Source organism: Perissodus microlepis, chromosome 12 (assembly GCF_051167445.1).
Source record: "Perissodus microlepis isolate ML-2025 ecotype Zambia chromosome 12, ASM5116744v1, whole genome shotgun sequence".
In the NCBI taxonomy this organism is placed as follows: domain Eukaryota; kingdom Metazoa; phylum Chordata; class Actinopteri; order Cichliformes; family Cichlidae; genus Perissodus; species Perissodus microlepis.
This window is the reverse complement of record NC_140472.1, coordinates 33,637,941-33,662,855: the sequence shown is the minus strand read 5'-3', so window position 1 is coordinate 33,662,855 and position 24,915 is coordinate 33,637,941. Positions and strand designations below refer to the sequence as shown.

The following is a 24,915-nucleotide window of genomic DNA, read 5'->3' as shown; positions in this document are numbered from 1 at the left end:
TTTTTACAAGTACAAAACCGATTTACAAGTACAAAATATTTATGACCACATTTTGAGCCCATAGAAAAGCTACTGTTGAAGTGACCTAAACTTGCATTCCTTGTAATGGCCAGTAGGGGCAGAGCAGAAGAACAAAAAGTCTGAAGAGGTTAAAACTACAACATTTAGAGTAAATAGAAAATCATTATCCTTTATCACCCCGATGACCCCGATGAAGGCTGAAACGCGCCGGTCGTGCAATTGCTGATCTTCATACAACAACTGTTGCTGGAGATATAACCTCCAACGACCAGTAGGGGGCAACTTCACTGCCAAAAAAGGCCCCATGTATTGGAGACAGAAAACATTACGTTTATTGTCTCAATTGCCAGTTTTAAGTTTTACTTTACTTAAGTTTTACTAGTAGAACAAAGGCTGTTAAAGCAGTTGATAAGAAGTCCTGTGTGAACCTGCAGTGTCAGTATTCCTCACTCAGTTGCTGAGGGTCTTCACAAACTAATGATGTAACAGTAGGTATCTCCATTTTTTATCTGCAGTCTTTGGTTAAACTGCCAAAGTACAGCATGTTGGATTTAAAGCCACTGTGTGATTTTGCTACACACACAGCAGGAGCCCAATTTCGAAAACTTTCTTCGATTTATGTTCGAACTTGCATTCAAATCATAAAAGAAGCTGAGGATCACATCTGCCATCTATAAATCTCAAATCAGCCTAAACTGATGGTGCCTGTCTTGTAGAATCCACTCATAAAATGCCAGAAAACAAGAAGGCTTAGTCAGGAGGAACCGTGGGCCGTGATGTACTGCTCTCCTGAATACCAGTTTTGAGCTTTTGAGATTCTTTGGTAATCCACACTGATTAGTCAAAGCTTCAACGGAGACTCGTATTTTGTTGTCTGATAAAATCAGACTGCATAAGTTTAACGATAGTGCTGTGATCACTCAGAGAGGACACTGCCTCTATCACAGTGATGTAATGTGGATGCCGCTGCTCACTGAACAGCACAGAGGGAGGTGTGCCTCATCCCAACAGTGAAAGAGCCCAATTTATTTTTCACTAGGAACTTTTTTAAAAATTAAAAAAGATGCTGAAGGGGGGTGAAAGGTTTCCGAGTGTCTAGGTTCAGACGCTAACTTGGCAACAATAAGCTGAACTGAGCATGATCATCTCTGCTGAGACTGGTAGGGATGTCAGAGAGCAGTGAGACAGCAATCTCAGTGTGTCCTTTTTGTGTTAGAAAAACTTGTCTGAAACCTGAATGCAGCAATGACCATGCAGCACACGTTGAGGGACTGAATGGCGGGTTGGCAAATCCAAACCAGTGACCAGCAGTCATGAAAAAAAAAAGTTACCCACACCGAGGTGAACTGAAGCTCGATCATCACTGCTGTGGGAGGGAGAGCAGACGGACACTGTGGAAAAGATTTTCACCCACTTCAAAGTTAGGAGCTATACAAACATGACTTTCTGCTTTAGTCACACAAAAATTCATCATGATTATGTTTTATAAATGAAGCCACCAATCTAAAACCTTCTAAATCAAACCTGCTGCACAGCTGTGCAGCTCTGCTTCAGTGCAGCCAGCTTTAATCCTGACTGGCTGCCGCCCAACAGTTTTTAGCTTTTTTCTTATAAATCTGTTTAAAGGTCATTTTGAACTTTGATAAAAGCATTTTTTAAAGTTGCCTTTAACATTGCTTTGGTTGTCCATTATTTATATGTTCATATGAAAAATGAATGAGCTAGTTTATCTATGGATACACAGATACACACACGCAATATAAAGAAGCCAGATAAACATTTGGACACCACCTTCCTCAGGAAGGAAGCGGTGCCTTTATAATCATTAGGTTTAGAAATGCACTTGAAGGTCGATAACACTTTTATGTATGAGAGCTGCTCATTGGCTGAGCGTACAGACTGCAGTCGACTGTAAACAAGCACGATAAACGTGATAAGTGTGCTCTAGTTGAGCTTTCCATAACCTATGTTCTATTTTCAGACTGTTAGCTAAGCTCACTGCAGATGACTGATGTGGACCTCAGAGGGCATTTCTATCAAACTCTTTAAGACTTCCTGCCCATTTTATTCAATTTTACACTCGATAAGAGAGTGAATAGCCTGAGACATGTAGCACAATAATCTTATATGAAAGGCTCCAAAAAGCCCATGTGAGACAATTTCCCACAACTATGAAACTTTGTTTCCATCAGTATGCTGTCTGTTGAGATTTCTGTGGAAATTAGAAACAGAGGCAATACGAAAGATGTTTCAGATGAAGCAGCTTTATCAACCCTGATCTTCAAATAATACCTTTCCCTTAAAAATAGCTTTATCATCTTTGTAGTGCCGTTTATTCTTAGACACCAAGTCTGTGCTTCGGGTTAAACTTAATGATGGTCATCTTCAGTGGCGCTGATCTCATTTGGATCAACAGCAGTCAATGAAAGTTTTCAAATGATCCAGATACTTCATGCATCATCAATATGATCATTTCTCTTTAATTTTACTGACAATGTAACAGATGCCACCCGTGTTTCCTCGGCTCCTCTGATTTGGCATTTGGCCGCTTTTGTTCTTAAGCGGTTTAAATAAGAGCAAATGCAGCAATTTCCGAGCGATTGAGTCATATTTTACATTTGTTTTGGTGGTCTGGAAGAGTGTACAGAGATGCTTTGTGATCAAACCCAACTGAGACCAACAACTAAAACGTGGGACCCACCTCACCCCCCCTCATGTGCCATCATTTACTGCACACATAAGTAGCTCAGGCACAAGCAAAACAACTTAAAAGGTCTTTTAATGAACACGTGAAGTGTTGTTAGATTTCCAGCATGAAAGTAAAATTGATTTTTGTCATCGTGAGTGTTCCTCAGATCGTACAAGCCAAACGCAGAGCTCTGCAGTGAATAAACAATAGCATGCAGTCTCCCTCCCTCTCAATGCGATCCTCATGTTTAAAACATGTGTCGCTAATAAGCCCAGCATGGATTATATAACCAAAACGAATGTAAATGAGGCCGTCTGGTACCCTCATGTAGGCAGGCTTTGATACGCAACACTTGTGTGAATGACGGTAACATGTTGGAGGGTAATGACACAGCTAGGTGGGAGGAAGGGATGTTGGCTGAAAAATAAAGGGCTGCATGTCAGCTGCTTTCTTTTTATGAAGCCCAGAGTGATAATTCATCACACACGATAAGGTGGATAAACAGACCACCCAGCTCTCGCACCGTGCGCCTCTCCGAGCCCCGACTCGCTCTCGTGATCTATAGTTAGCATTCAACCGTGCCTCCTAACCTTTTCACAGCTCCCCAAAGGAGATGATGTCTTCGCCGTATACATCCCCTCGCTGCAGCTGTTCAAATGCACATCGGTGAACTTTGACAGCTCGTGATGATTTTATGTTTTCCCCAATTTTACTCGATCTGTTTTCAGGAGGGAGCCCCGGGGCTGCGAATACTCATCATTTCACAGGAGACAAAATATTTAAAATGTGGTGAGTAATGTGGATGTGGGAGTCCTGCCTGATGGATCAGTAACTCACCGTGTAAGTGTAATCAGTGGTGGGAGAAGGAAACTTCAGCAGAGCAAGTAAAGCAGCTCACTTAAAGTGACCCCATCCATGGCTGGTTATCTGTCCAAGTTACTTGGGTGTGGAGAGGCTGCAGAGACATCTCTTTGCAGAAATTAAGACCTGGTTACATTATAACAATAAAAATCCACAAACTTTGTTTAGTCAGATGTCACTTGAGATGATTTATTATCGCAGAATGACGCAGTCAGAGTTTGGCATCTTACCTTCTCTACAAACATGATACACATATGAACTGGAGAGTGATGAGTAAGTGGCAACTCGAGTGGTCTGGCAGAGCTAGTTTGCAATCTTTGGGTCGGTTTCATCAATAACTATTTTCTTTCTACACATGTCGCTGTGCAGACGTAAGCACCCATCACCGCAGACAGGAAGTTCATGCTTGTGCCAGCTGATTCCTGTTGTTGGCTGTAGATCAACAACAGGAATCAGCTGACACAAGCATAAGGACGGAAAGAAAATAATTCCCATGTTAAAGTGATCACAACAAGGTTTTCGCATGACTACAAGAGTCTTTTCCTTATCTGACTGCACTTACCCTCACATCATCAATCAGGCTAAGAGCCACAGAAAGGTGGTTTTCAACTCAAGTCAATCCAGGGATTTCCAATCTAGACATGAGCACATTCTCTCGGGTGATGTTTGCAGCATATGCAAGAAAGAAAGAAAGAAAGAAATGGGGCAGATGTTGAGGAGAAAATAAGTCAAATCAAAAGCTCACACTCTGCAGGAGTCTAATTTCAGTTTATTGCATCAAGAAAGCTGTAATGTTTTAAGCACATCTGCTCTTCAGATAATAACACGCACGGAGAGGATGTCCAGTCAAAACAGACACAGCATGGCACCAATTCATAGAAAAACAGCCACTCTAATATGTATGAGTTTTTCATTAAAATCATGTGCCTAAAAAATGGTGGGTTTGCACCATGTGACCTGTCAGAAATGTGGACGGCATATTTTAAAAACAAAGATCAAACTATAAAATTAGAAAAATTTGATGAGATTAAGCTCATAGTAAAGAATGATGGCAACGCAGATTTTAAAGAAATAATTCCAACCTGTGAGTGAATTTAACTTGTGTACAAATTTCATATAAGGCTGGGAAACAGTTTTAGGCGCATGTCACTATGTTAAGAGTTATGAAAATGTAAAAGTGCAAAAAGAAAATAACAGAATTTCTGTTAATATTCTAATCATTTCTTTTTGATGTTAATCAGAATTATTTTCCAAAGAACTGAGGTTGGTTCTACAGCATAAGTTACATTGGCTGCGTAAGCCAGAAAGCACTGAACCGCACTGAAAACACCAACATCTACCTTTGATGCTGGGGTGAGCGGTCCCTTTGAGGAAAACTACTCTCACAGTAGAATCTTTTTACAGCATTTAAACGTATATCAGACTCCAAATAACTGTCCATGAAAACAAAAGATCACATTGGTTAAATATATAAGAGGTGACTTTTATGGTTTTCAGTGTTTAAAGTATAATTTGTGGGATGAAACAGACACAGATGGAAAGGGGAGAAAGGAAAACGTGAAAACCAAGAAAGGAAGTGAAGAAAGACTCAAAGTCATCTCTCCACTGATAAGTAAAAGTTTCTTCTTTCCGTCTTTGCTTTTCTCCCGTGCAGTATTTACTTAATTCAAAATAAAGTGCAGGAGTAAAAGCAGTTGAAAGATGACTAAAGTTTGGTTCCACTACTTTCACTCCTAAAAGAAGAACAAAAACACAAACGCAAACGTTTCCGAGTGATAAACAAAGCAGCGGGCCTGTAACTGCTCCTGTAATTATGTTCACCCTTTCATATCTTACAGGGAACACAGACTGTGCTTTCTAATCTTCAAACAGCAACACTCGGTAAAGCTCGGTTCTCTAACTTTTCTCCTGTTGCTGTCTGTGACAGTGTAAAGAAGCTGCTGACAGATGCCCTCAACAAGAACCAATACCTGAAGAGGCTGGAGCTGCAGCAGATCAAAGACATGGTGGAGTGCATGTATGAGCACACTTACCAGCAGGGAGAGTACGTCATCAAGCAGGGAGAGCCTGGGAACCATCTGTTTGTCCTGGCAGGTACTTTCGCTTCCTGTCATCTTCTTAGTACGGAGTTAAGTTTGAAAGGAAAAATAAACTTCCTTCCACCGCTTGCTTCAGTTTACTGTTGCATGCTTATTGTTGTGGCACCGACGTTTGTGTAAGATGTCATATGACACATAATGCCCAATGAGAAGCCAGAGCAACATGTGAAGCCATGTGCTATGAGGAAGCAACAGTTTGCATCACCAGCTGGGCTACGTTCAAGTTTTTTGAGTAGTTTTTTATTTTGTTGGTGGTTTGTTATCAACCTGTTAGGTCACTCAAGTTTTGCACCAAGAGAAGCCCACTCACTGTATGCATGCTTTTCAAACACAACAGGGTGAATATACAAGACGCTGTGGTGAGGTAGCAAATAACTTTGGAGGTTGTCCTGTTGCCCGTTATCGCATCATTTTGAGGAAAAATGTTCACAGCATCATTTTCAGGTTTGAACGTGCCCTTGCTAGAAGGCCTGGCTTTGATAAGGCCTTCGGATTAAAGGACATTTCTTGTTTCTCACTTGATTAAATCCTTGATTCCTCGCCTCACAGCTTAGTCCCTCCCACCAGTGATGCAAGCGGAGGAGGAGAGAGAGAGAAACAGGAGTCGAGGCAAAGGGCATTTTAAAGGGATGTCAATTAACTGTGTTGTGCGGCACAGCTGCACCATCTGTGCTTTGTTTTTGTCAAAGCCTCAGATGTCATGAAAATGGATTTATGGAGGGCTACTTTTGAAAGTTACAATTTGACTTTTAATGTACAGATTTCACACATGCCAAACGATGAAGGGCAGAAAGTTTGATCATCCAATTAGAAGCTACTTTAAGCTGCTCTTATTCACATGCAGGCGCCACAGTGGCCACATATACGTGTGCTGGATGCCCTTCCAGACAGGGAAATGAAAGGCACCTGCATGAGGGACATTGTGCATCCTCCTTGGGTAACACGCCACCATTTCTTCTGACATTTGTTTTGCTTTTGTTGGGGCTGATTCTGGGAATTTTTTTCCCAGTTATTTTGCTGCTCTTTGTCAGTGTTTTTCTAACCTGAAATGCATTCACTTAGTGTTGATTACATGTGGTTTCTCTTAGGAACTGAAGAGAAACCAGTAAAAAGCTTTTTCACTTCTCGTACTTTCTTGAGTGAAGAGTACGGAGGGATGCACTGATTTATCAGTTCAGCGCTACAGGCCAAAATCTCGTTGGCTGTCGATGGCATAACGGCAAATATGATGTCAGTAAATGTGGCTAATTTTCATCGATTTAATTGCTCAAAGAAAAGACTTCATTTATTTAATGAAAATTTCTCTGTTTCCCTTTAAAAGAGGCGAGGAATGAAAATAAATAAATAAATAACTGCACCGGCTTCTGGTAAATTTTTCTCTAAATCATCAGCGTCAGCCACGAATTTGATAATCAGTGCAATCCCATTCTTTTACTATGTGATTATACGACACCCAGGAAGGACATTTGTTGTTTTGCTCGTAGAAATGTTTCAAACAGTCCAGTCTGGCTACAAAATTGTAAACAAACCTGGTGCTTTGCTTTCATACTGTGGCTTCATTGGAACTGAGCAGTGACTGCTGTGCGTGTCGTGTCATTCTGAGAAGACCATTTGTGGTCTATGTGTGATCTTTCCTTTCATTGGCTACAGCCAGTCTGAGAATGAGCCAATAACATCAAAGTAAAGCAACAGCAGGGGTCTGATTGGTTGGACTGTTAGGCACAGATTGAAAGTATATACAAATGTATACAAGTTTAAAAGTTTAACTAACCGACATGTAACAGATTGATCACCCCAACCAGTCGTGGCAGATGGCTGCCCCTTCCTGAGCCGGGTTCACTTGGAGGATTCTTCCTGTTAAAAGGGAGTTCTTCCTTCCCACGTTTGCCAAGTGCTTGCTCAGAGGAGGTCATGTAATTGTTGGGGTTTTCTCTGTATTATTGTAGGGTCTCTACCTTTCAATATAACGCACCTCGAGGCAACTGCTGCTGTGATTTGTTGCTATATAAATAAAACTGAAGTGAACTGAATTAATGTAGCTGGTGTGATGTATTCATGGCAGGAGAGAGAAAAAGTTCATTTTGGAAGGACATTGAGTGAAATGCACTGTAACCCACTACGTCTTTATTTTTAATACATTCACAGTTACCCACTCTCCCCTCATCTTTTCTTTCTTATTCATTTAGATGTATTCATGTATTAATCAATTCACTTTATATTTGGTTGTAACCAGGCAACTAAGTGTATTTTTAAAAGACCACGTGACCTCAGAGCAATGGTCTGTCCTCTGCCAGTAACTGACATTTGCTCGTCAGAGACAAAGTAAGTATTTCTTCTGCCGTCTGGTGTTAAAGCGATGTCTCACCCTGGGCAGGAAACCGCATCAAAATTCAGTGATTACAGAGTCCTTGTTTGTTGATCTGCTGAGCTCTGACGTTTCAGCACCTGAGCTAAATCGACACAGCGTTTGTTTTGTGCTGTGAAGAGTTACCAAAACAGCTCTGATGAATAATTATTCATCATCAGAGGTTTTAAATACTCACGCAGACATCAGCAGCTGCTAATTATAATGACTAAAGAACTCTTCTTTAATCATGATTTGTGCTACAATTTCTATTATAGTGGAGATGAGAAAGAAGGGGCATTTGTGGGGTTTCTGGTCTCATATGCAGATTTAGAAATTTTATGGAAATGTTCTCTCTTCCTGATAAATCTGAGAACCAGCATATTAAAGAGGCACGACTGCCAGGTGAAATCCTGAAAAGCACACAAACCTAATGAAGCTTCACCCAGACGATATTACCGTGACCTTAATGAATGAAGTGAGATGTAAAAGTCACTCAGTTAGCTCCTGATATGTTCATCGTCTGTGTCCTAAATTTGGGGTTAAGAATTTAACCTATTGATTGTCCTTGTTTCATATTTGCAGATGGGAAGCTGGATGTGTTTCAGCATAACAAACTGATCACATCGATAACGGTGTGGACTGCGTTTGGGGAGTTAGCCATTCTGTACAACTGCACGCGGACCGCATCAGTGCGAGGTAAAGGCAAATCTGTTTTAGAGTCATACAGCTTTTTCCCACTAAAATCATTTTAATACAGACAACAACAAAAGAACAGGTGTGAACCCTTACAGTGACCTTGGAGGGCAGCATCACTGCAAATCAATACAAACTGGTTCTGGATGATTACCTTTACCTTCCAGTGAAAGCCTTCTGCCCTGATGGTTTCGTGCAGCTGATGATGCACTCGGGGTTACTGAATGGTTCAGTCACCAGAAAAGTGATTCACACATCTTGTGACACTGAGAGTCACCAGATCTCAATCCAGCTGAACACCTGAAGATTTTGCACCAGCACCACCACAAAAACATCAAACCAGGGAATTTCTGTTTTATTCATCCTTTCAGAGATCCACAGGCAAGACAAGGATTAATGTCAAGGAGCACTTAAGCTGCTGTTTTATGTTTTATGCTCTATTTTCTTCCTTTAATGTACGACCTGTCATAAAATTCATTGTCAACAAACAGGAGAAAAATCTAAGAAGAAGTAAGTATTTTCTGCACACATGGATCTAATGTGGCTGTGCATCCATAATTATTTTTGCTTGTTTTGAATTTGGACAGTAGAGAGTGAAACTACATCAGAGCTCAGTGTGTTTAGGACGCTTTTTTTAAGGTTGAAACACACTGACTGCCACTGGGTTTGAATCACCCGCGACCCACGCAGCAGACAAAATCAAAACACCAAATGTAACGCAAGCCTAATGCCCAGTGTCCCATTTCCTCCTTTTTCCAGACTGTACCTTTACATGCAGCGTCGCAGTGTTCCAGTTTAAAAGTTTATCATCAGGTTACACATACGGAGCAGAACTAGCAGAGCTCTGATAGGAAATCCGAAAGCCCATTGAAGACTGTCAATTCTATTCTGTGTTTAAGTTTAATACAACAATGGTCTCTGGCAGTTATTCGTCTTTGAAGAAGGCCTTGGGCATGACAGCCATGAATATATTATGAAATCTGAATAATGTGTTTCAAGATGGCACCTTGTTGTTTCCGGTGAAAGCTGCTCATTGAGCATAAATGAAAAAAAATGGCTCTGGGATTTTTAATTCCTAGGTGACCGAAATAATCCACTGATATCCCCAAAACTTGTTGAGGAGATGTTAAAAAGATGAAGAAGAACACTGAGGTTTGGATAAAAAGTGAAAAAGATCAGGGAAAATACGGCCCCTTTACATTTGGCAGGAAAGTGAAAGGGACGTTTGATCCTCCACACTCCTCGTTAAATTATTTAAAGAGTAGAATTGAACCAACAACCTTCTTGCTGGGAGGCAGCAGTGCTAACCGCTGCAACACCACACTGCTCTAACATCTATAGTTACTGTCCAGACGCCGCAGACGTCTCATTGCTGACGAACAGGGAGACGCGACCCTGTGGGAAGCGTGTCTGTGTGTGTGGAGTGGACCTTGTATGGCTGTGTGATCTCAGTGACTTCACATTTAAAGAAAGCGTCAGGCACATGTATGTAAAGATTAAAGACGTGTGTGTTTGTATTGTTAAAACAACTGCTGTGATCCAGACATTTAGCCTCACAGTTCATCTTAGAACCAAATTTAACCTGATTTTTGCCGTGACGTCTGTGACATGACTCAGCTCAGAATCTTACAGGTGAGGTTTAAATTCTAATAGCTGTCCCTTTTCTCGATGAGGGGTTCCTGTCCTTATCCCTGGACTTCTGCTGAGAGCACAGGCAGAACATGCAACAATAAAGCATTATATGAGTGGAAGAAACAAAAAATAAATAATCGATATGTCGATGCATATCGCTTTGACGTTGCATTTGTGAAATTTCCAGAATGACGTCAATAACAAAAGAATCAGGAGTGACCTCCGTCTGAGTTTCAGGCTTCTTAAAACGCTGAGCAGAAGAACCTGGATGGGAAGCAAACACGCGTCAGCGCGGTTGTGTTGACAGAGGCTTTACATGACAGCCGCAGCTTTTCGTGCTGATTGGTTTTTGTCTTCTTGGCATTTGGAAAGTGCATACCATGTAGTATGTGAGTGCTCTTTGTCTCAGTTTGTATATTTAACCAAGTAAATTGACTGCTGGTCCTTGGGGGAGGGGGGCCAAAATGACCTCAATATTCAGGGTGCACTGGAAAACCCCTGACAGTTTGACAAGCCTCTCAGTGGGTTTTCCGTGATAACAGATGAAGCAGATAAAGAGCAGCTCTTTCTTTGCTACTGGTTCATGTCAAACCTTCACAGCTACTTCCTCCTTTTACCAACAGAGGCCCGCCTCAGAGTTTCTGTTGATTTGAAGTGACTCAGCATCAAGATAAAGGACAGATTACAGTGTTTTTCTCACCTCCTTTGTCCATTTGGAAAAACAAAGCATTTTCATGTGTCTAATGACAAGGTGCTGTGAGTTTTCCAGCATGGCTGTTATCAGCACACGCTGCTTTTAAACCAGCTGTCAGTCAGCTGTCATGTAGTGGTACTGATGCATGTTGTGTTGCTTCTACAGCTGTGAACAAAGTGAGGACGTGGGTTTTGGATCGGGAAGTTTTCCAGAACATTATGAGGAGGACGGCCGAGACACGACACGAACAGTATCGCAACTTCCTCCGAAGGTTAGCTTCAAGTCCACTAAGACTGTCCAACAAAAACTCCTGAGACCAATAAAATTCTCAAATGAGACATTTAACAGACATATGAATACAAGATGTCCGGTGGTGTTGGTGCGGTCAGAGCAATAGCAAGAGCAGCTTCACTTTACTCCTCAGGAATAGGTGCTTCACCCCGTGGTGTCACATTTTACATCTTTTTCACAACTTTTTTCCAGCCTGCAGGAACAAAGCCGTCTATTTCAACCCCAAACAGGACCGTTTTCCACACCTAACCAAATATTTTTAGTGCCAAACTATGTCCAAACTGGGACCTATTTTGCTCATTTCCAGCTCAGTGTTTTTATTCTTGGAGTCTACTAGAATAGCTGTGCATGATTCACAGTTCAAAATAATCCTTTTATGTAATACTGGTGCTTGATGCAGCCCTTTAGATCAACAACAACAACAAACTGTTTCTGCTTCCTTCTCATCTTTCTTTAGGAAGCTTAGCTTTCTTATCTTGGCTTTCTTCTGATTGGCTGCCCCTCCCGAAATAAAGACTTTAACAGTGGGAGGATGGGGTGTGTACCTGACGTGACCACATTAGGTAAAACACCTCTCGCCGAGGGCCAAAACTATAAGAAACATCCTGTGATTTGTGCCACCGCCACCCGTCTTGCCTCCTTGTGCAGACATTTTCTCTCTTTGCCTTTGGGGTCCAGTGTTGTCAAGACAACAACACCAAAGACGGTTTGTGGGTCAGTGAGCTAAATGAGACTTTAGTTTGTGGGTAAGAGAGGAAGGTTTGCTTCAGGTCATGATAAAATGCTTTGCAAGTGTATTTTATCATCAAAACTGGGTCACGGGATCTAAGTCAATACCACGAGACATTAAACAAATGATCGATTTGTTGCACTGTCTGAAACTCTGGTGTCTTGTGACACAGGAAACCAGGTTCTGCATAATAACATGTAGTGATTTGTTTTAACAATGTAATGCCTGTTTTTTCTTTTTCTTTTGCGTCAGTGTTTCACTTTTGGCTAATCTACCAGACGACAAGCTAAGCAAAATAGTGGACTGCCTGGAGGTGGTAAGTTATTCTGTCAAATTATCTTTATTTCTCCTGACTTTTCATTGTATTGCCTCAGTATTGCACAACCTTCTGGCAGCTCGTGGGAGCCCCAGCTTTGCAGATAGCTGCTGTCAAAATATCATTACCATTTGGCCATATACCATTACTGCATGTCAGCATATTCGTTCTGCTGCCAGTTGCAAGACCTCACAAATTACCTTGTTGATGAACAGAGCTGATATTATTGCTGTCATCGCTGGGTGCTGTATATTGTTACCATAATTATTTGACTAAGGCCCCAGAAACTGTTTATTCAAATGGGGGACGAGTGATTTCTTAAAGATGTGCGAGTGACAGGCTTTTGGTGTGAGACCATGCAAGTGTGTGTAACTGTGTAAGCCGAAGCATGCAGGAGACCCGTGCATAGTCCGTTTTTTCTCCGTAAGCATTGCATTTCCGCAACGCTTTCTCAGCTTCTTTTCACAATGGAAACTTCAAGGACGATCTTTGCAGTCGTCGCTCGTCCTGCTACGAGAATCTCCTTATTCAGTCATTTCTAATGGAGCTGATTCTGTTGCCTCTCAGGGGGGCAGCTGTAACCTAATAGCGGTGCAGATGTTCAGTGAGAATCCGCCAGATAGTATTGAAGCGTCTTGTCAAACAGTGGGGGAATGGAATTTGGTGTGTTTTGCATGTGAGTGTGTGAAGGGAGTAGTTGTTTTTAGGTCTCTCTGATGATTTTCAGTATGATCAGCTGGTTGGAATTTGAACTGGAAAGATTCAGTGACCAAAAAAAGTGGGTCTGTTGAAAGTAAAAACATAAAACAGCAACGAAAAGAATGTATCCTTTCATTCACTTGTGCGCCTGGCGTGCAACATCTTGTCATGTCATCACGTAGATTGACAAGCCAACCCTGAAAGTTGCAGCCTGGAGTCGGAGCCTGAATGCTGAAGCCCAGCTCGGCTAACAAGCTCAGATTCAGATGCTTAAAATTTAAGCTCCAGTGTGAGCTGAAGGGACAAACTAACCAGATCCCACAGCAGGTGGCCCGACACTCAGCTCACCAAGGATGCAGAGCAGATGAAAACACACTCGAAAAAAATCATGAAAAGGATTTCCAGGTGATTAAAGTGCTTTAATTTTAGCATTATACAATTCTGTTATTTCAACTTAATGTAGCTGAGTTGGACCAGCTTAATTAATTAATGACGAATCAATTTATTTACTGCAGTTGAGTCCAAGTTAATTTAATTAAGTTGATTCAACCCATGTAAATGACATTAGTCCAACAAAAGTACTTAATGCTAATACAAAGCCATTTAATCCATGATTGTTTTAAGTTCATTTAAAGAGTTATTCTTTGGAGTGTTAACATGAAACTTTAATGGATTTATAACAGCTTTGGTATATCCGTCACTCCATCCATCCATTCTCTTTCTCTTATTGTTATCAGGGTCGACAGTGTATCGCAGGGCTAACACACAGAGACAGACAACATTTGCACTCAATTCACATCTCTGGGCAATTTAGAATCACCAGTTAACCTAACCCCACTAACTGCATGTCTTTGGAGTGTGGCGTACCCAGAGAGAACCCATGGTCCCATGTCCAGTTGGTGGATTCTTGCTGTTAGCACTGGTGAAACGCCACTGCCGAGCTGTCACGCCAGACAGTAAAATGATGCAGAATTTTCTAAGTTTTTGTCCTTGACAGGTTAAACCACAAACACGTGATGTGCGTATGCTTTTATGCCTCTTATAACTCCAGTGATTTTCCTGTGGTTTGAAATCTTGCGTGATCTTGTGATATCGCAAGTCCAGACAGTTAACCACTCTTGGTAGATTGCATCACTTCATCTCGACAAGAATAAATTTAACAAGTGTCAAGTTGTTGAATTTTGCAGATCATGTACGATTTAATTATGTTCACCATGGAAACATAAAATGATTTTGGTTATGCTTGGAGTGCAGGGGGCAGGCCACCATCTATAGCACTGATTGCAGTCTGGAATGGTGGAGCTTGCCGGAGAGGCAGCAAAATCCTCATTTATTATTTAACTTAAGTATATATGGTGTTTTTTAATAATTTATTTCAAAAGGCATGGGTGCCCCTTCTTTCATGCCCCACAAATACAGTGTCAGTCTGTGGGAAAGACCAAAAAAATCTCCTTCCGTCACTGTCGTGAACACTTTATAAATCATGCACGAGTGTGCATATCATCACTGTTTCAACAGTTCTTTGAAATCAGCACGATGCGTTCAGGGGGCTGCACTGGGAAGCCTGTCCACGTGGGGGCTGCTAAAGACTAGAGTGATCCCCGCCACAGTGCATCTGCAACTTCAAGCATGGAGAGACATGCAGTTTGAGTGTTTGCTGTTCCTCATCGACTGACTGGAAACAAACAGAACGACTGCACTCAAACTTAACTCAAACACAGCTGAGCACAAGTGGCTGTCTGCCACTGACCAAACCAGAAGTTAGTGTAAAGTAGGACAGAAGGGCATTTAATTGTTGGAGGTTAGAGGACTTTTCATAAAGAGGCGTGCGTTTAAATTTGACAAGCTTAGTTGTCTGGTATAACAAACCTGAGACACAAGTCAAACGCCGTCGCTCATCTGCACCTCTACAGCTTCATCCAGACAGTCTTTATAAACAAAGCCCTGGCATGTTGTCTCCGCTGTCACTGACGGGTGTTAAACTAGGCTCTCCTGAAGCGTAAACGGGGCGTAAACAGTCTCGGACGCTCAAGGAAAATGCCACTTGTGTCAAGAGTTTTGACAGTAAACACCCGGGAATGTTTACGCGTGGTTGCTCTGATTTGTTTGTTCACTTCTGGTCCTCTATAGTCAAATGGATTATAGCCGCGGACGGTTGTCTCAGCTGCAGGAACTTGGCCTCTGTCCCAGGCAACATTTCATCCTGGTCACCTTCATTCATCGCACTTCCCTTTCTTCACCTAAAAGCTTTAAAATGGAAGGCGATCTGCCAGCTCGCTGATTCAGCGGTCTGGTTTTAATGCTGCGGTTGGGATGCTGTGAGATGTTGGTTTCAGAGAAACAGCGACTGACAGGATGAAGCGGAGGAATCTGTTTCTGGAAGAAAGCTGGCAGAACGTGCTGTACCTCAGTGTTTGACTCGAGAATTTCAGAGTGTCGCTCGGTTTTATGACGCTCCTAAAGTTAAACTCTGAATCAAGTCGAGCGTGATTTTAAGTCGCTGGAGCGTGTCATGATGACTGAACTACATAACAGCTTTTATTATATGATGTTTCTGATTGGCTGACTAATTTTCTTTTCACCTGTGAGTAATGTTTGTAGTATTATGATAACACACTGATGCAGGACACGATCTGCACTACAGAGCAAGCAACAATGTATCACAATAGAACTCTAAGCAGGCTCTGTGTGTCCACCAGTGCAGATGATTTCCGCCTGTGGATGCCAAGTGGCAAAACAAATGTCCATGTGGGACTTGTGAGTCTACACTAGTCATCTGACACTACCCATCGATCATCTCACGATCCATCATGGGCCAATATTGCATCACCAATTCCAAATCTTGTTAATTAACTGGCGAAGTGGTAGAAACACGGTATTAGATCACAGAGAGCGCAGGTGTGTGTCCACCTGTCGGCCACCGAGTTTAGAGGGCCTGTTTTGTAAATTCAGTTATGTAACAAATGATTAGTCAGTGACTGATTTGTATTTGAAATTAATTGGAATATTGACTTTATGTGTCTGCATTGTATAGTCAGTTTATTATCTTAAAGCTCCATCCACATATTGATCTATTCACATCATATAATATAATAATTATATACACGTCATATTATATCTAAATGATCACTTTAAACCAGTTTAATTCAAAACGTTTCTGTGTTCTCTGTGTAATCATAAACCTCAGTGCAATTTTTAAATCTGTGGCATTTTGAAAAGTTAATTTAAGCCCTCTCTGCGGAAAATTGTGATCGGCAAATATATATATTTTTTATTATTTGGAAAGGGATCAAATGGACATATTCGTACCTCATTTCAAGCATTCATTTGCGGTTCATTCAGTGTTCATTTAAAACGTGTCAAACACAAATTGGCTGACAAATTCATCCTTACTCAAGCCCCCATTAACAGACATTAAAAACATCATAATTAATATTTTTCTATTGACTTAATTTTTATTTTCCCCATGAGCCCTGAAAATCCCTCCTGAACAGCAGGCTGAGAGGCTCTGAATGACTGAGCGTCACTGACAGCTGCTCTCAGCCCGCAGGGCCCGGCTACCAGGAATCAGACCGGCTGCTTCAGTGATTAAATCAATGCAACGTCTCAGTTCTGACGGTTGTCCTCCCCCGATCTCACACCCTTCCTTCCCTTTAGGAATACTATGACAAAGGCGAGTACGTCATCCGAGAGGGAGAGGAGGGCAGCACCTTTTACATCATCGCACAAGGAAAGGTAACGTGTCTGTCGTTTGTTGAACAAGCTGCACGAACACAAAGCCACATGATTCAAAGAGCAACTCTTTTAATTTAGGGTTATGCTAAACCTAAACTTGCTTCTGACACCGATACACTATATATTAAGAAAAGATGTAGCCTTTGTGAAGTGAAGCCAGTTCAGAAGTGCTTTAAACCTGCATTTTTTCTACTGGCCAGCAGGGGGAGATTCTTTGGGGGTGTCTTATTGACAGCGATCGTGGCTCAAGAGTTGGTAGTTCGTCTGGTAATCGGATGGTTGCCGGTTCGAGCCCCGGCTTGGATAGTCTCGGTCGTTGTGTCCTTGGGCAAGACACTTCACCTACTGGTGATGGCCAGAGGGGCCGATGGCGCAATATGGCAGCCTCGCTTCTGTCAGTCTGCCCCAGGGCAGCTGTGGCTACAACTGTAGCTGCCTCCACCAGTGTGTGAATGCGAGAGTGAATGAATAGCGCTTTGAGGGTCTCGAAAAGCGCTATATAAATGCAATCCATTATTATTATCATTATTATTATTAGAAGTATTTGAGAAAACGATCCAACTTCTCACTTGATTCACGACCTTAGTAAACATTTCCTTGTTGAGTTCATGGTCTCAGTTACTAGTTGTAAGTCTTATTTATTACAGCCTGATCCTCCTTTTGCAAATTATGATTACAAATAGAGTCAAAGAGTCAATAAACAAATGTAGACTTTGGGGCTTGGCTAACCTGTCATTCATAAGCTGTAAGCTGGAACAGCATGCTTTAAATGAGCATGTGCCCTTAAATCCTCACCCACCCTATTTTGTTTGACCAAACTTGAGGCTTGAAAAAAAGAGTTCAATAAACCACTGGGTGACATCACATGGCTACGTCCATGTTTTATATATAGGATATGTTGACGCTAATAATAACCTGTCATTCTCAAAAAGAAACAAGCCGTACATCCTCGCCCTCAGCAGTCATTTCTGTGGATATTTGCTTCATAACTGAGCAGGATGCTGCTGTTGTCACAGTTTTGGAATAAACTAATCACCAAAACCAAACTAGATCATTTTTATGAATAGCATCAGTGCATTACTACTTTTACTTTAAGAATTATTAATCAAAAATAGTAAATGCTTTCTATGTTGCCAGTCAGTCTAACTTGTCATTCATAGTTTTTGCTATTATTCTTGTCAGTTATAAAAATATAAAACACATGAGCTGCACTGCAGAGATTTCTGAGACATTTTCTGCAACAATGGCACTCATTAGGGACACCAGCCATAATCCTGTCTTCCAACAATAGAATAAATCCTCAAGTGCTTTGGTGAGATAATACTACATGATGTCTCCATTGCACGGATCCGGATGCTGCTCCCGTATTTGCAGCAAAAGCTCTTATTACTCAGCCTGAGTGCCAAACAGCTGCTCGAGCACCGCTCGACTCTCAAAGCTTTGCAGGACGTTGCTTCAATCTGGTTTCCACAAATGAAAACAACGCTGCATACAGCAGTGTTTTATAGTAAGTACATCTCCAACAAAAGAAAGAGGAGTATCTTGGTAATATACCTGCCTCATATCACGTTTAACGTTTAATCATTAACAGAGAAAATGTCCAAAAGACAAGATAAAACACACACAGAATAAGTAACAGTCCAATATGTCGACCAGTATGTTGACCAAACTGTACGTGAGTCTGGGGAGTTGTAGGGCTATGACTCACCCGCCAGTCTGTCTGATAAGTCGGGAACCCGACACCAGAGCTGTCCACGGGGGACTCTCAAAATGCCATTATGAGCTGATCCGAGACTGCAGCTCTTCAGCGCTAAGCTAACCAAACCAAACCAAACCAAAGAGACACATGTTGTTTGGGAAGAAGGGGGCTAATACAGGAAATGCCCCCCCACCCCTCCTCTTTGTAACCCCCCCAAACGAGGGTAGAAATAACATCTGAGAGTGCCTGCCATCAGGAAAAACAGGGAAGTAAAGGTCAGTGGGGTCAAATGGGACACTTAGCTAAAGCACACTTTGACCATAATGGCTGTGATGTAATTGTGGCATTTTTTCGGCACCACGATGCCACCAGTGGGACGCTTGACCTCGGCCAGGGTGGGCCGCTGGTTTTCAGTGCTTCACAAATTACTGAAAGGTTTGACAACTCTCAGGCTGCAGGCGTTGAATGGTGGAAGCCTGCAGCTCGAGCAGGCAACAGTTTGAAGAGGAAAATCAGAGACGTCTGATATGCAAATAATGCTTCTATTCAAACAACAAGTCAGGAAAGCATAAAGTACTTCAACACCACCACATCACACTGGGCCCATCATGTTCCATTTGGTATAATTAAGTACACTACTCCTTAAAAGCACATTTGTGCACGCACTGTAACATTAAATTAATAGTTAATGTAATCTTCATTATAATTCTTTCAGTTTGAGGGCCTGCTTTCACCAAACATCACTTCTGTGTAAAAATAAATAGAAGAAAAACCAGGCCATGGGTCACACAGTCGTCTAGGTGAGATGAGGGGAAATCCAAAACAATTTCGAAGAAATTGTTGTGTTAAAGCTACGTAGCTACCAGCTTCCCCCCCGGCCACCTCATCCAGCTCTGCCAGAAGTGGAGGGACACCAAGGCCTTCTCAGGCTAGCAAAGAGATCTAATCTGTCCTGCAAACTGGACAAACTAGATTGAACCGAAGTAGCAAGAGAAAAAGAACAGCGATACATCATCGTCTGACAGACAGACAGGTTCTCATCTGGAAGCTTCATTAAAGGCCATGGAGGCCTGACTGTGTGGATTTATGAAGAGAGTACTGCAGACTGTGTCAATGTCTTCTACAGAAAAAATGTTGAGTTTCAGACTATTTTATTTTTTTGAACAAAACAGGTTTGTTAAAAGTCTCCAAACCTAGAGGGGAGGAGAGAGGATTTTAAAAACGGGTCTGTCTATGCTCACGTAGACGTCGCTTTAAAAATCATGCCTGATTATACAAAATGTTAATCAGTAACTGTTATCTACGACATTTCGGATTATGTACTATTAGAGAAGACTTTAAACTAACCTCAAACATTTGGAAGGTAGGTTATGTCTGTTGTTTCAGTTCTTTAGCATTTTATGTTTTTATAGTGCTGTAAAAAAAATTTGAGAAAATCAAAGCGTCTGTAGGAGGTGAAGAGATGAACATCCAGCAAACTGTCTTGTGCAGGTGAAAGTGACCCAGACAACCGAGGCCCACAAGCTGCCACAGATCATCAACACGCTGCAGAAGGGAGACTACTTTGGAGAAAAAGCACTTATAAGGTAAAATACAGCAACAGTCAGGTCATGTCAACAAAAGACTAAAATTTTCATATTCAAACAGCGTCAGGGGATTGTTGTGGACTGGTGCCATATAGATGAATATTAAAGGTAAGGATTGGGAGGTAACACAACGCAGCACCTGCTTCAATACCGAGACCAATGCTAGGATAACATAGTGCAAAACAATTAATTAGTGAATACAGACAAATTCTGAAAAATGAACCAACCACAGCTTTGGAAATCATGTGGAGCGCTCTTCGATGCATCATAAACAAACGAACCAGCTCACTCTCGGGGCGGTGTTTTTAAGGGAAGGGTTTTGTTTTTGTTTTCTTTTATATGTAAGAACTAATTAGGCAGCTCATTCTTTTGTCTTTAAAGCCATAACACATAAAAAAGAAAAACAAAAGAAATGTGACATGATATTTGGATGCAAACTATGTGATATTTAGAATCTCCTTATGCCAGTATCATTTCCTAAATGTTGCAGCAATAAACAAAGATAGTAGAAATTAAAAACATGTTTTGAAAACCATTTTAAAAAGTATTTTATGAAAGTTTGACCTTATTTGACCTTGTAGATGAGGTCAGAGGACCAAAGTAACGTGATATTTCAGATCCCCAGACATCATTCCCGATATGTTGTCAATACAAACAATGGCAGTAAGAAACATAGTTTTAAGTGGCTTTATGCCACCCTCAGATCAATCTACTGACCTTAAAAGTCTGACATGATATTTTAAATCTTTATACTTTAAAGGCTTTTTGTCAACTTTCCACCAATAAATCTGTAACCATGAATACCTTGGTGGGTGTAGCCAAATTTTAGTGAATTGTTTATCAGAATGATTTAAAAATGCTTCAAGTTTTGTATTCGCGGAAAAAACACACAAAAGCATAATGTGGGCAGAGGTAGAAATAGCTTCATAATGCCAAACTCACAATGAAAACAGTTGTAAAATGTACAGTTGTCTTAGTTTTTGTGTGCGTGTGATTCACATCTCTTTCAGTGACGACGTCAGGTCTGCCAATATCATTGCTGATGAGAACGGGGTGGAGTGCCTCGTCATCGACAGAGAGTGAGTATTGAGATTTAAAATAATGCCTAACAGGTTGTAAAAGACATGCTTTTGTTCACCCGATAATGACTCTGAACAAAGATGCCAGTCTGATGAAGAACAAAGCTGTACTCTGATACATTTCAGCCGGTTTCAACATTTTCTTTTTCCAGACGTTTTCCCACAAAAATTCATTCGTTATCTCACCGTGTTCGATCACTATCAGTGATCTGAGTTCAGATTTGGAACCAGCCAACATTCCAGTGGTTCGTTTGCTAATGTGCCGATGTCTTTTTTCTAGGACATTTGATCAGACGGTGGGCACCTTCAATGAGCTGCAGAAGTACCTCCAGGGGTACGTGGCAACACTCGATCGCGACGACAAGAAGAGACATGCCAAGTAGGTGCAGTACCCGATGTTCAGGACAGTGAACAAAAATGTTCTGAGCATGGAAAAAGAAATGGGTTGCATTACAGAGAAATGACTACTTATTGCAAAACAAACTGCACATCACTGCAATGTTTAATTATTCTCAGCTTCTGGGTTGATACAATGTCTGCAGGTTATTAAGTTTTCGTGTTGCAAAGGAGATTCACGTTATAGTTTTTTTCATGCTTAGATTTTTTTACCTCTTGTTTCAGTTTAGCTGTTTTTACCAAGTTAAAGTAGAAACATGACACACCATCCTCCGGGGTATTCAACGAGTACTGAAAAATGTCTGTTCTTACTGCATCCATATTGAACTTTTCCACTTCTATCAACGACTCTGTGAGCTTTACACATTCATCCCTTTTCAAACACACTCATCTTGTGCTTTACGGATAATACAGCGAGGAGAAGACTCGCTCAAAATTCTGATGAAAACATAAGCTGGTGTTCGCCATCTGAGGCACTCGTCTGTTAGCCATTTTTTCTCTGCTAAAGTTTTCGTTGGCTCACTTGTCAGCAGATGAAATGTTCAGATATTCACTTAAATTGTAATAAATTATGATTTGAAAAATACAGACGTGAAAACTCCACTCACAGATGTACAGTAGTTATGATCTACTGCTTCTCTTGCTAAATGTTTAGGTTAAGGTAGACACTCTGTTTTTGTCTGTCTTCCATCCAGGAGGTCTGTGTCACGCCACCAAAGTCAGCCTCTGTCTCCTGACGTCATCCAGCTGAAGGAACTGGTTTCCGAATTCTCTTCATCCAGGCCCTTTGATCACCTGGAGGTCATTGCTACCCTTGGGGTCGGCGGGTTTGGACGAGTAGAACTGGTAAGAGCTGACCTTTGGTGAGTTTGAGAGTCTTCCAGCATTCAGTTTGTCTGCAGTAACTGAAAAAATGCAATCTGTTGGATTGAGAATGCCTACTGAAGAATATCCTATTTCTTTTTGGGGTTATTATCCATGAGCGCTGCGCAACCGGTTTTGCAGCATTTGGTTGAATCTTTGCAGAGACTGTAGTCCTGCACACTCCTGCTGGTTGTATCAGCAGTAGCACCATCAATAAACACTAGTAACCTCCACCGTGTTTGGTGGTTGATGCTCTTCTTCTCCATCCTTTTCTCTTCCCATCATGTTAATCTTGGTTTCATCTTTGCAAAGAATCTTTTTTTCAGAATTGTGCAGGTTCTTTTAGATGTTTTCTGGCAAACTCTAATCTGACCTTCTTCATATAGAAATTATTATTTTGATAGTGCATCAATTTACTCTACTGAAAGTTCATTAGGAAGGTGTATTCATGGGTAGGAGTAAACTTAATATTTACATGGGAACCATGCCTGCTGTTTGAGGTCTGTGCTGAGTCACACCCACCCTGTCATGTCCATCTGCAGGTGAAGGTGAAGACTGAGGATGTCACCTTTGCACTCAAGGTCATCAAAAAGAAGCACGTGGTGGACAACAGGCAGGAAGAACACATCCACTCGGAGAGGAGGATCCTCGCAGAGGCTCGCTCGCCTTTCGTAGTCAAGTGCGTCCTCTTGCCCAGCCTTGGAACTCATTTCCATTTTTTATCCTACATGATGAATCTCTGCTCCATTAGTCTGGGAACACAATGCTGCGCTTATTAGTTTTTGATGAGATCACCGTCGGGGACCTGAGCAGATTACATCTTCTCAGTGGGGTAGAATAGCAGGGTATATTGAGATGTCTGCTAAGAAAATGTGGTTATTTCATATGAAATATTGCAACAGGAGCTTTTCTTTGTCTTTTGTGAGATTACGATGATCCGATTTCACCGTATGCAGTGGAACAGACTCTGATATTAAAGCCATTCTTCACCTTCTGTAACGCTCATCCAGCTAACCTCCTCTTCATACACTCTGTGTACCTATTTTATTCCTAATCTGTTTTCAAGACCGACGTCAGGTGATGTAAGACTTAAGGCTACGTACGGTGGCATTGTGGTGGAGTGGTTGACACCCACGCTGCAGTTTTAAGAGCCTTTAAGCTTAATGTTGAATCATGGATGTCGATCTACGCTCCTATTTACACTAAAATCTGAAAACATTACTTCATATATTAAGCAAGAATTAATTCATTTATGTGATAATTACAGCTCGGGCGAAATTTAATAATTTAGGTGCCCTGCTTCCTGTTTATCATATATTTTGTATTTTTGTTGCTTTTCATGGGCAATCTAGCAGCCTTCTGCTAGACCATCAATTTTATTTTACAGTCTAAACATATATAATGATTTTTGTGCAGTTTTAGCATCATTTATCAAACAGTTTTCAAGATATAATTTTTTGAAAAATGGGCCGCTGACCCACCTGATTTTCCCCATGTTGAAATCAAGGCAGTATCAAGAAAAGTCCAGCACTCCTGCAAAGTCCAATATTTGAGTACCAGAGATGCGTTACTGTAATACTTTTTTCAAGTAATGAGTAAAGTAAGGGATTAGTATTGCAAAAAAATTAATTAGATTACTGTTACTTTCCCGTAAGCACGCTGCATTACTGCGTTACTAAATCGTGATTTTGTTTGTGAGAGTGTCTCGTGACAATGACGTTAAGCGCGTGCGACCATGCAGAGTTTAAAGCCTGGAAGCACTGACATTACTTTGAGTTTGATTCCATAAAAAGTGACAAAAACATTAGCGTCCGCTGTTCACTCTGTGTGGGAAGAAAACTTATTTTTCCATTAAGTTAAAACTAATAAAACAAGTTTTCAAAAGAGACTTTTTCATTTGATTCAATTTTATATGATGGATTATGCAGAAAAAACAGAATTTGGCTGAAAGGTCTATTGCTTTATTACTTATCCGGGTTGTGTATCATGTTTTCAAAAAGTAACTAAGTAATAAAGTAACTAATTATTTTTGAAAATAAGTAATCAGTAAAGGGATTACTTTTTTTATTTTATTTTTTTTTACATTCTTGGAGAAGAGCACTGTTGACCACACACTAAAACAAACAAAAGAAAATTCACATTGTAAATGACAACTACTGATTATTTTGAATGTGATATTTGAATTTAACAATACTGTTGTAAATATAGCATAAAGAATACTTTTTAATATAAAATTGTTGCCATTTTCATTCAACTTTCATGGCTGATTGAGCAAATATGACATGTTTAAAAACCAAAATATCAGTGGAGTCAAAATAGAATAAATACTAGATTTTCCAGATGGTATCTAATTATATGTCTGTGAAGGTTCTCAGTCATCCAGGTCATCGTAGTCAAAGGAGCTTGCAAAGAAAAGCGTCTGGACTTCTTTAAGTTTACTTGAATAGTACTTGAATTTCAAGTAAACTTAAAGAAGTCCAGACG

The 24,915-nt window shown here is 41.0% G+C and overlaps 1 protein-coding gene across 1 annotated transcript in view; it reads left to right on the top strand.

The window, feature by feature from the left end:
• prkg2 (protein kinase cGMP-dependent 2) overlaps positions 1 to 24,915 on the top strand; it is a 37,267-nt gene that overhangs the window by 4,034 nt on the left and 8,318 nt on the right. Inside the window, exons 3-12 of the mRNA XM_084945510.1 lie at positions 5,499 to 5,665; positions 8,600 to 8,713; positions 11,202 to 11,307; positions 12,310 to 12,373; positions 16,730 to 16,807; positions 19,998 to 20,092; positions 21,103 to 21,171; positions 21,452 to 21,550; positions 22,263 to 22,413; positions 22,974 to 23,110. Of these exons, the coding sequence (XP_084801636.1) occupies positions 5,499 to 5,665; positions 8,600 to 8,713; positions 11,202 to 11,307; positions 12,310 to 12,373; positions 16,730 to 16,807; positions 19,998 to 20,092; positions 21,103 to 21,171; positions 21,452 to 21,550; positions 22,263 to 22,413; positions 22,974 to 23,110 (1,080 nt within the window). The remainder of the gene's footprint in view (positions 1 to 5,498; positions 5,666 to 8,599; positions 8,714 to 11,201; positions 11,308 to 12,309; positions 12,374 to 16,729; positions 16,808 to 19,997; positions 20,093 to 21,102; positions 21,172 to 21,451; positions 21,551 to 22,262; positions 22,414 to 22,973; positions 23,111 to 24,915) is intronic.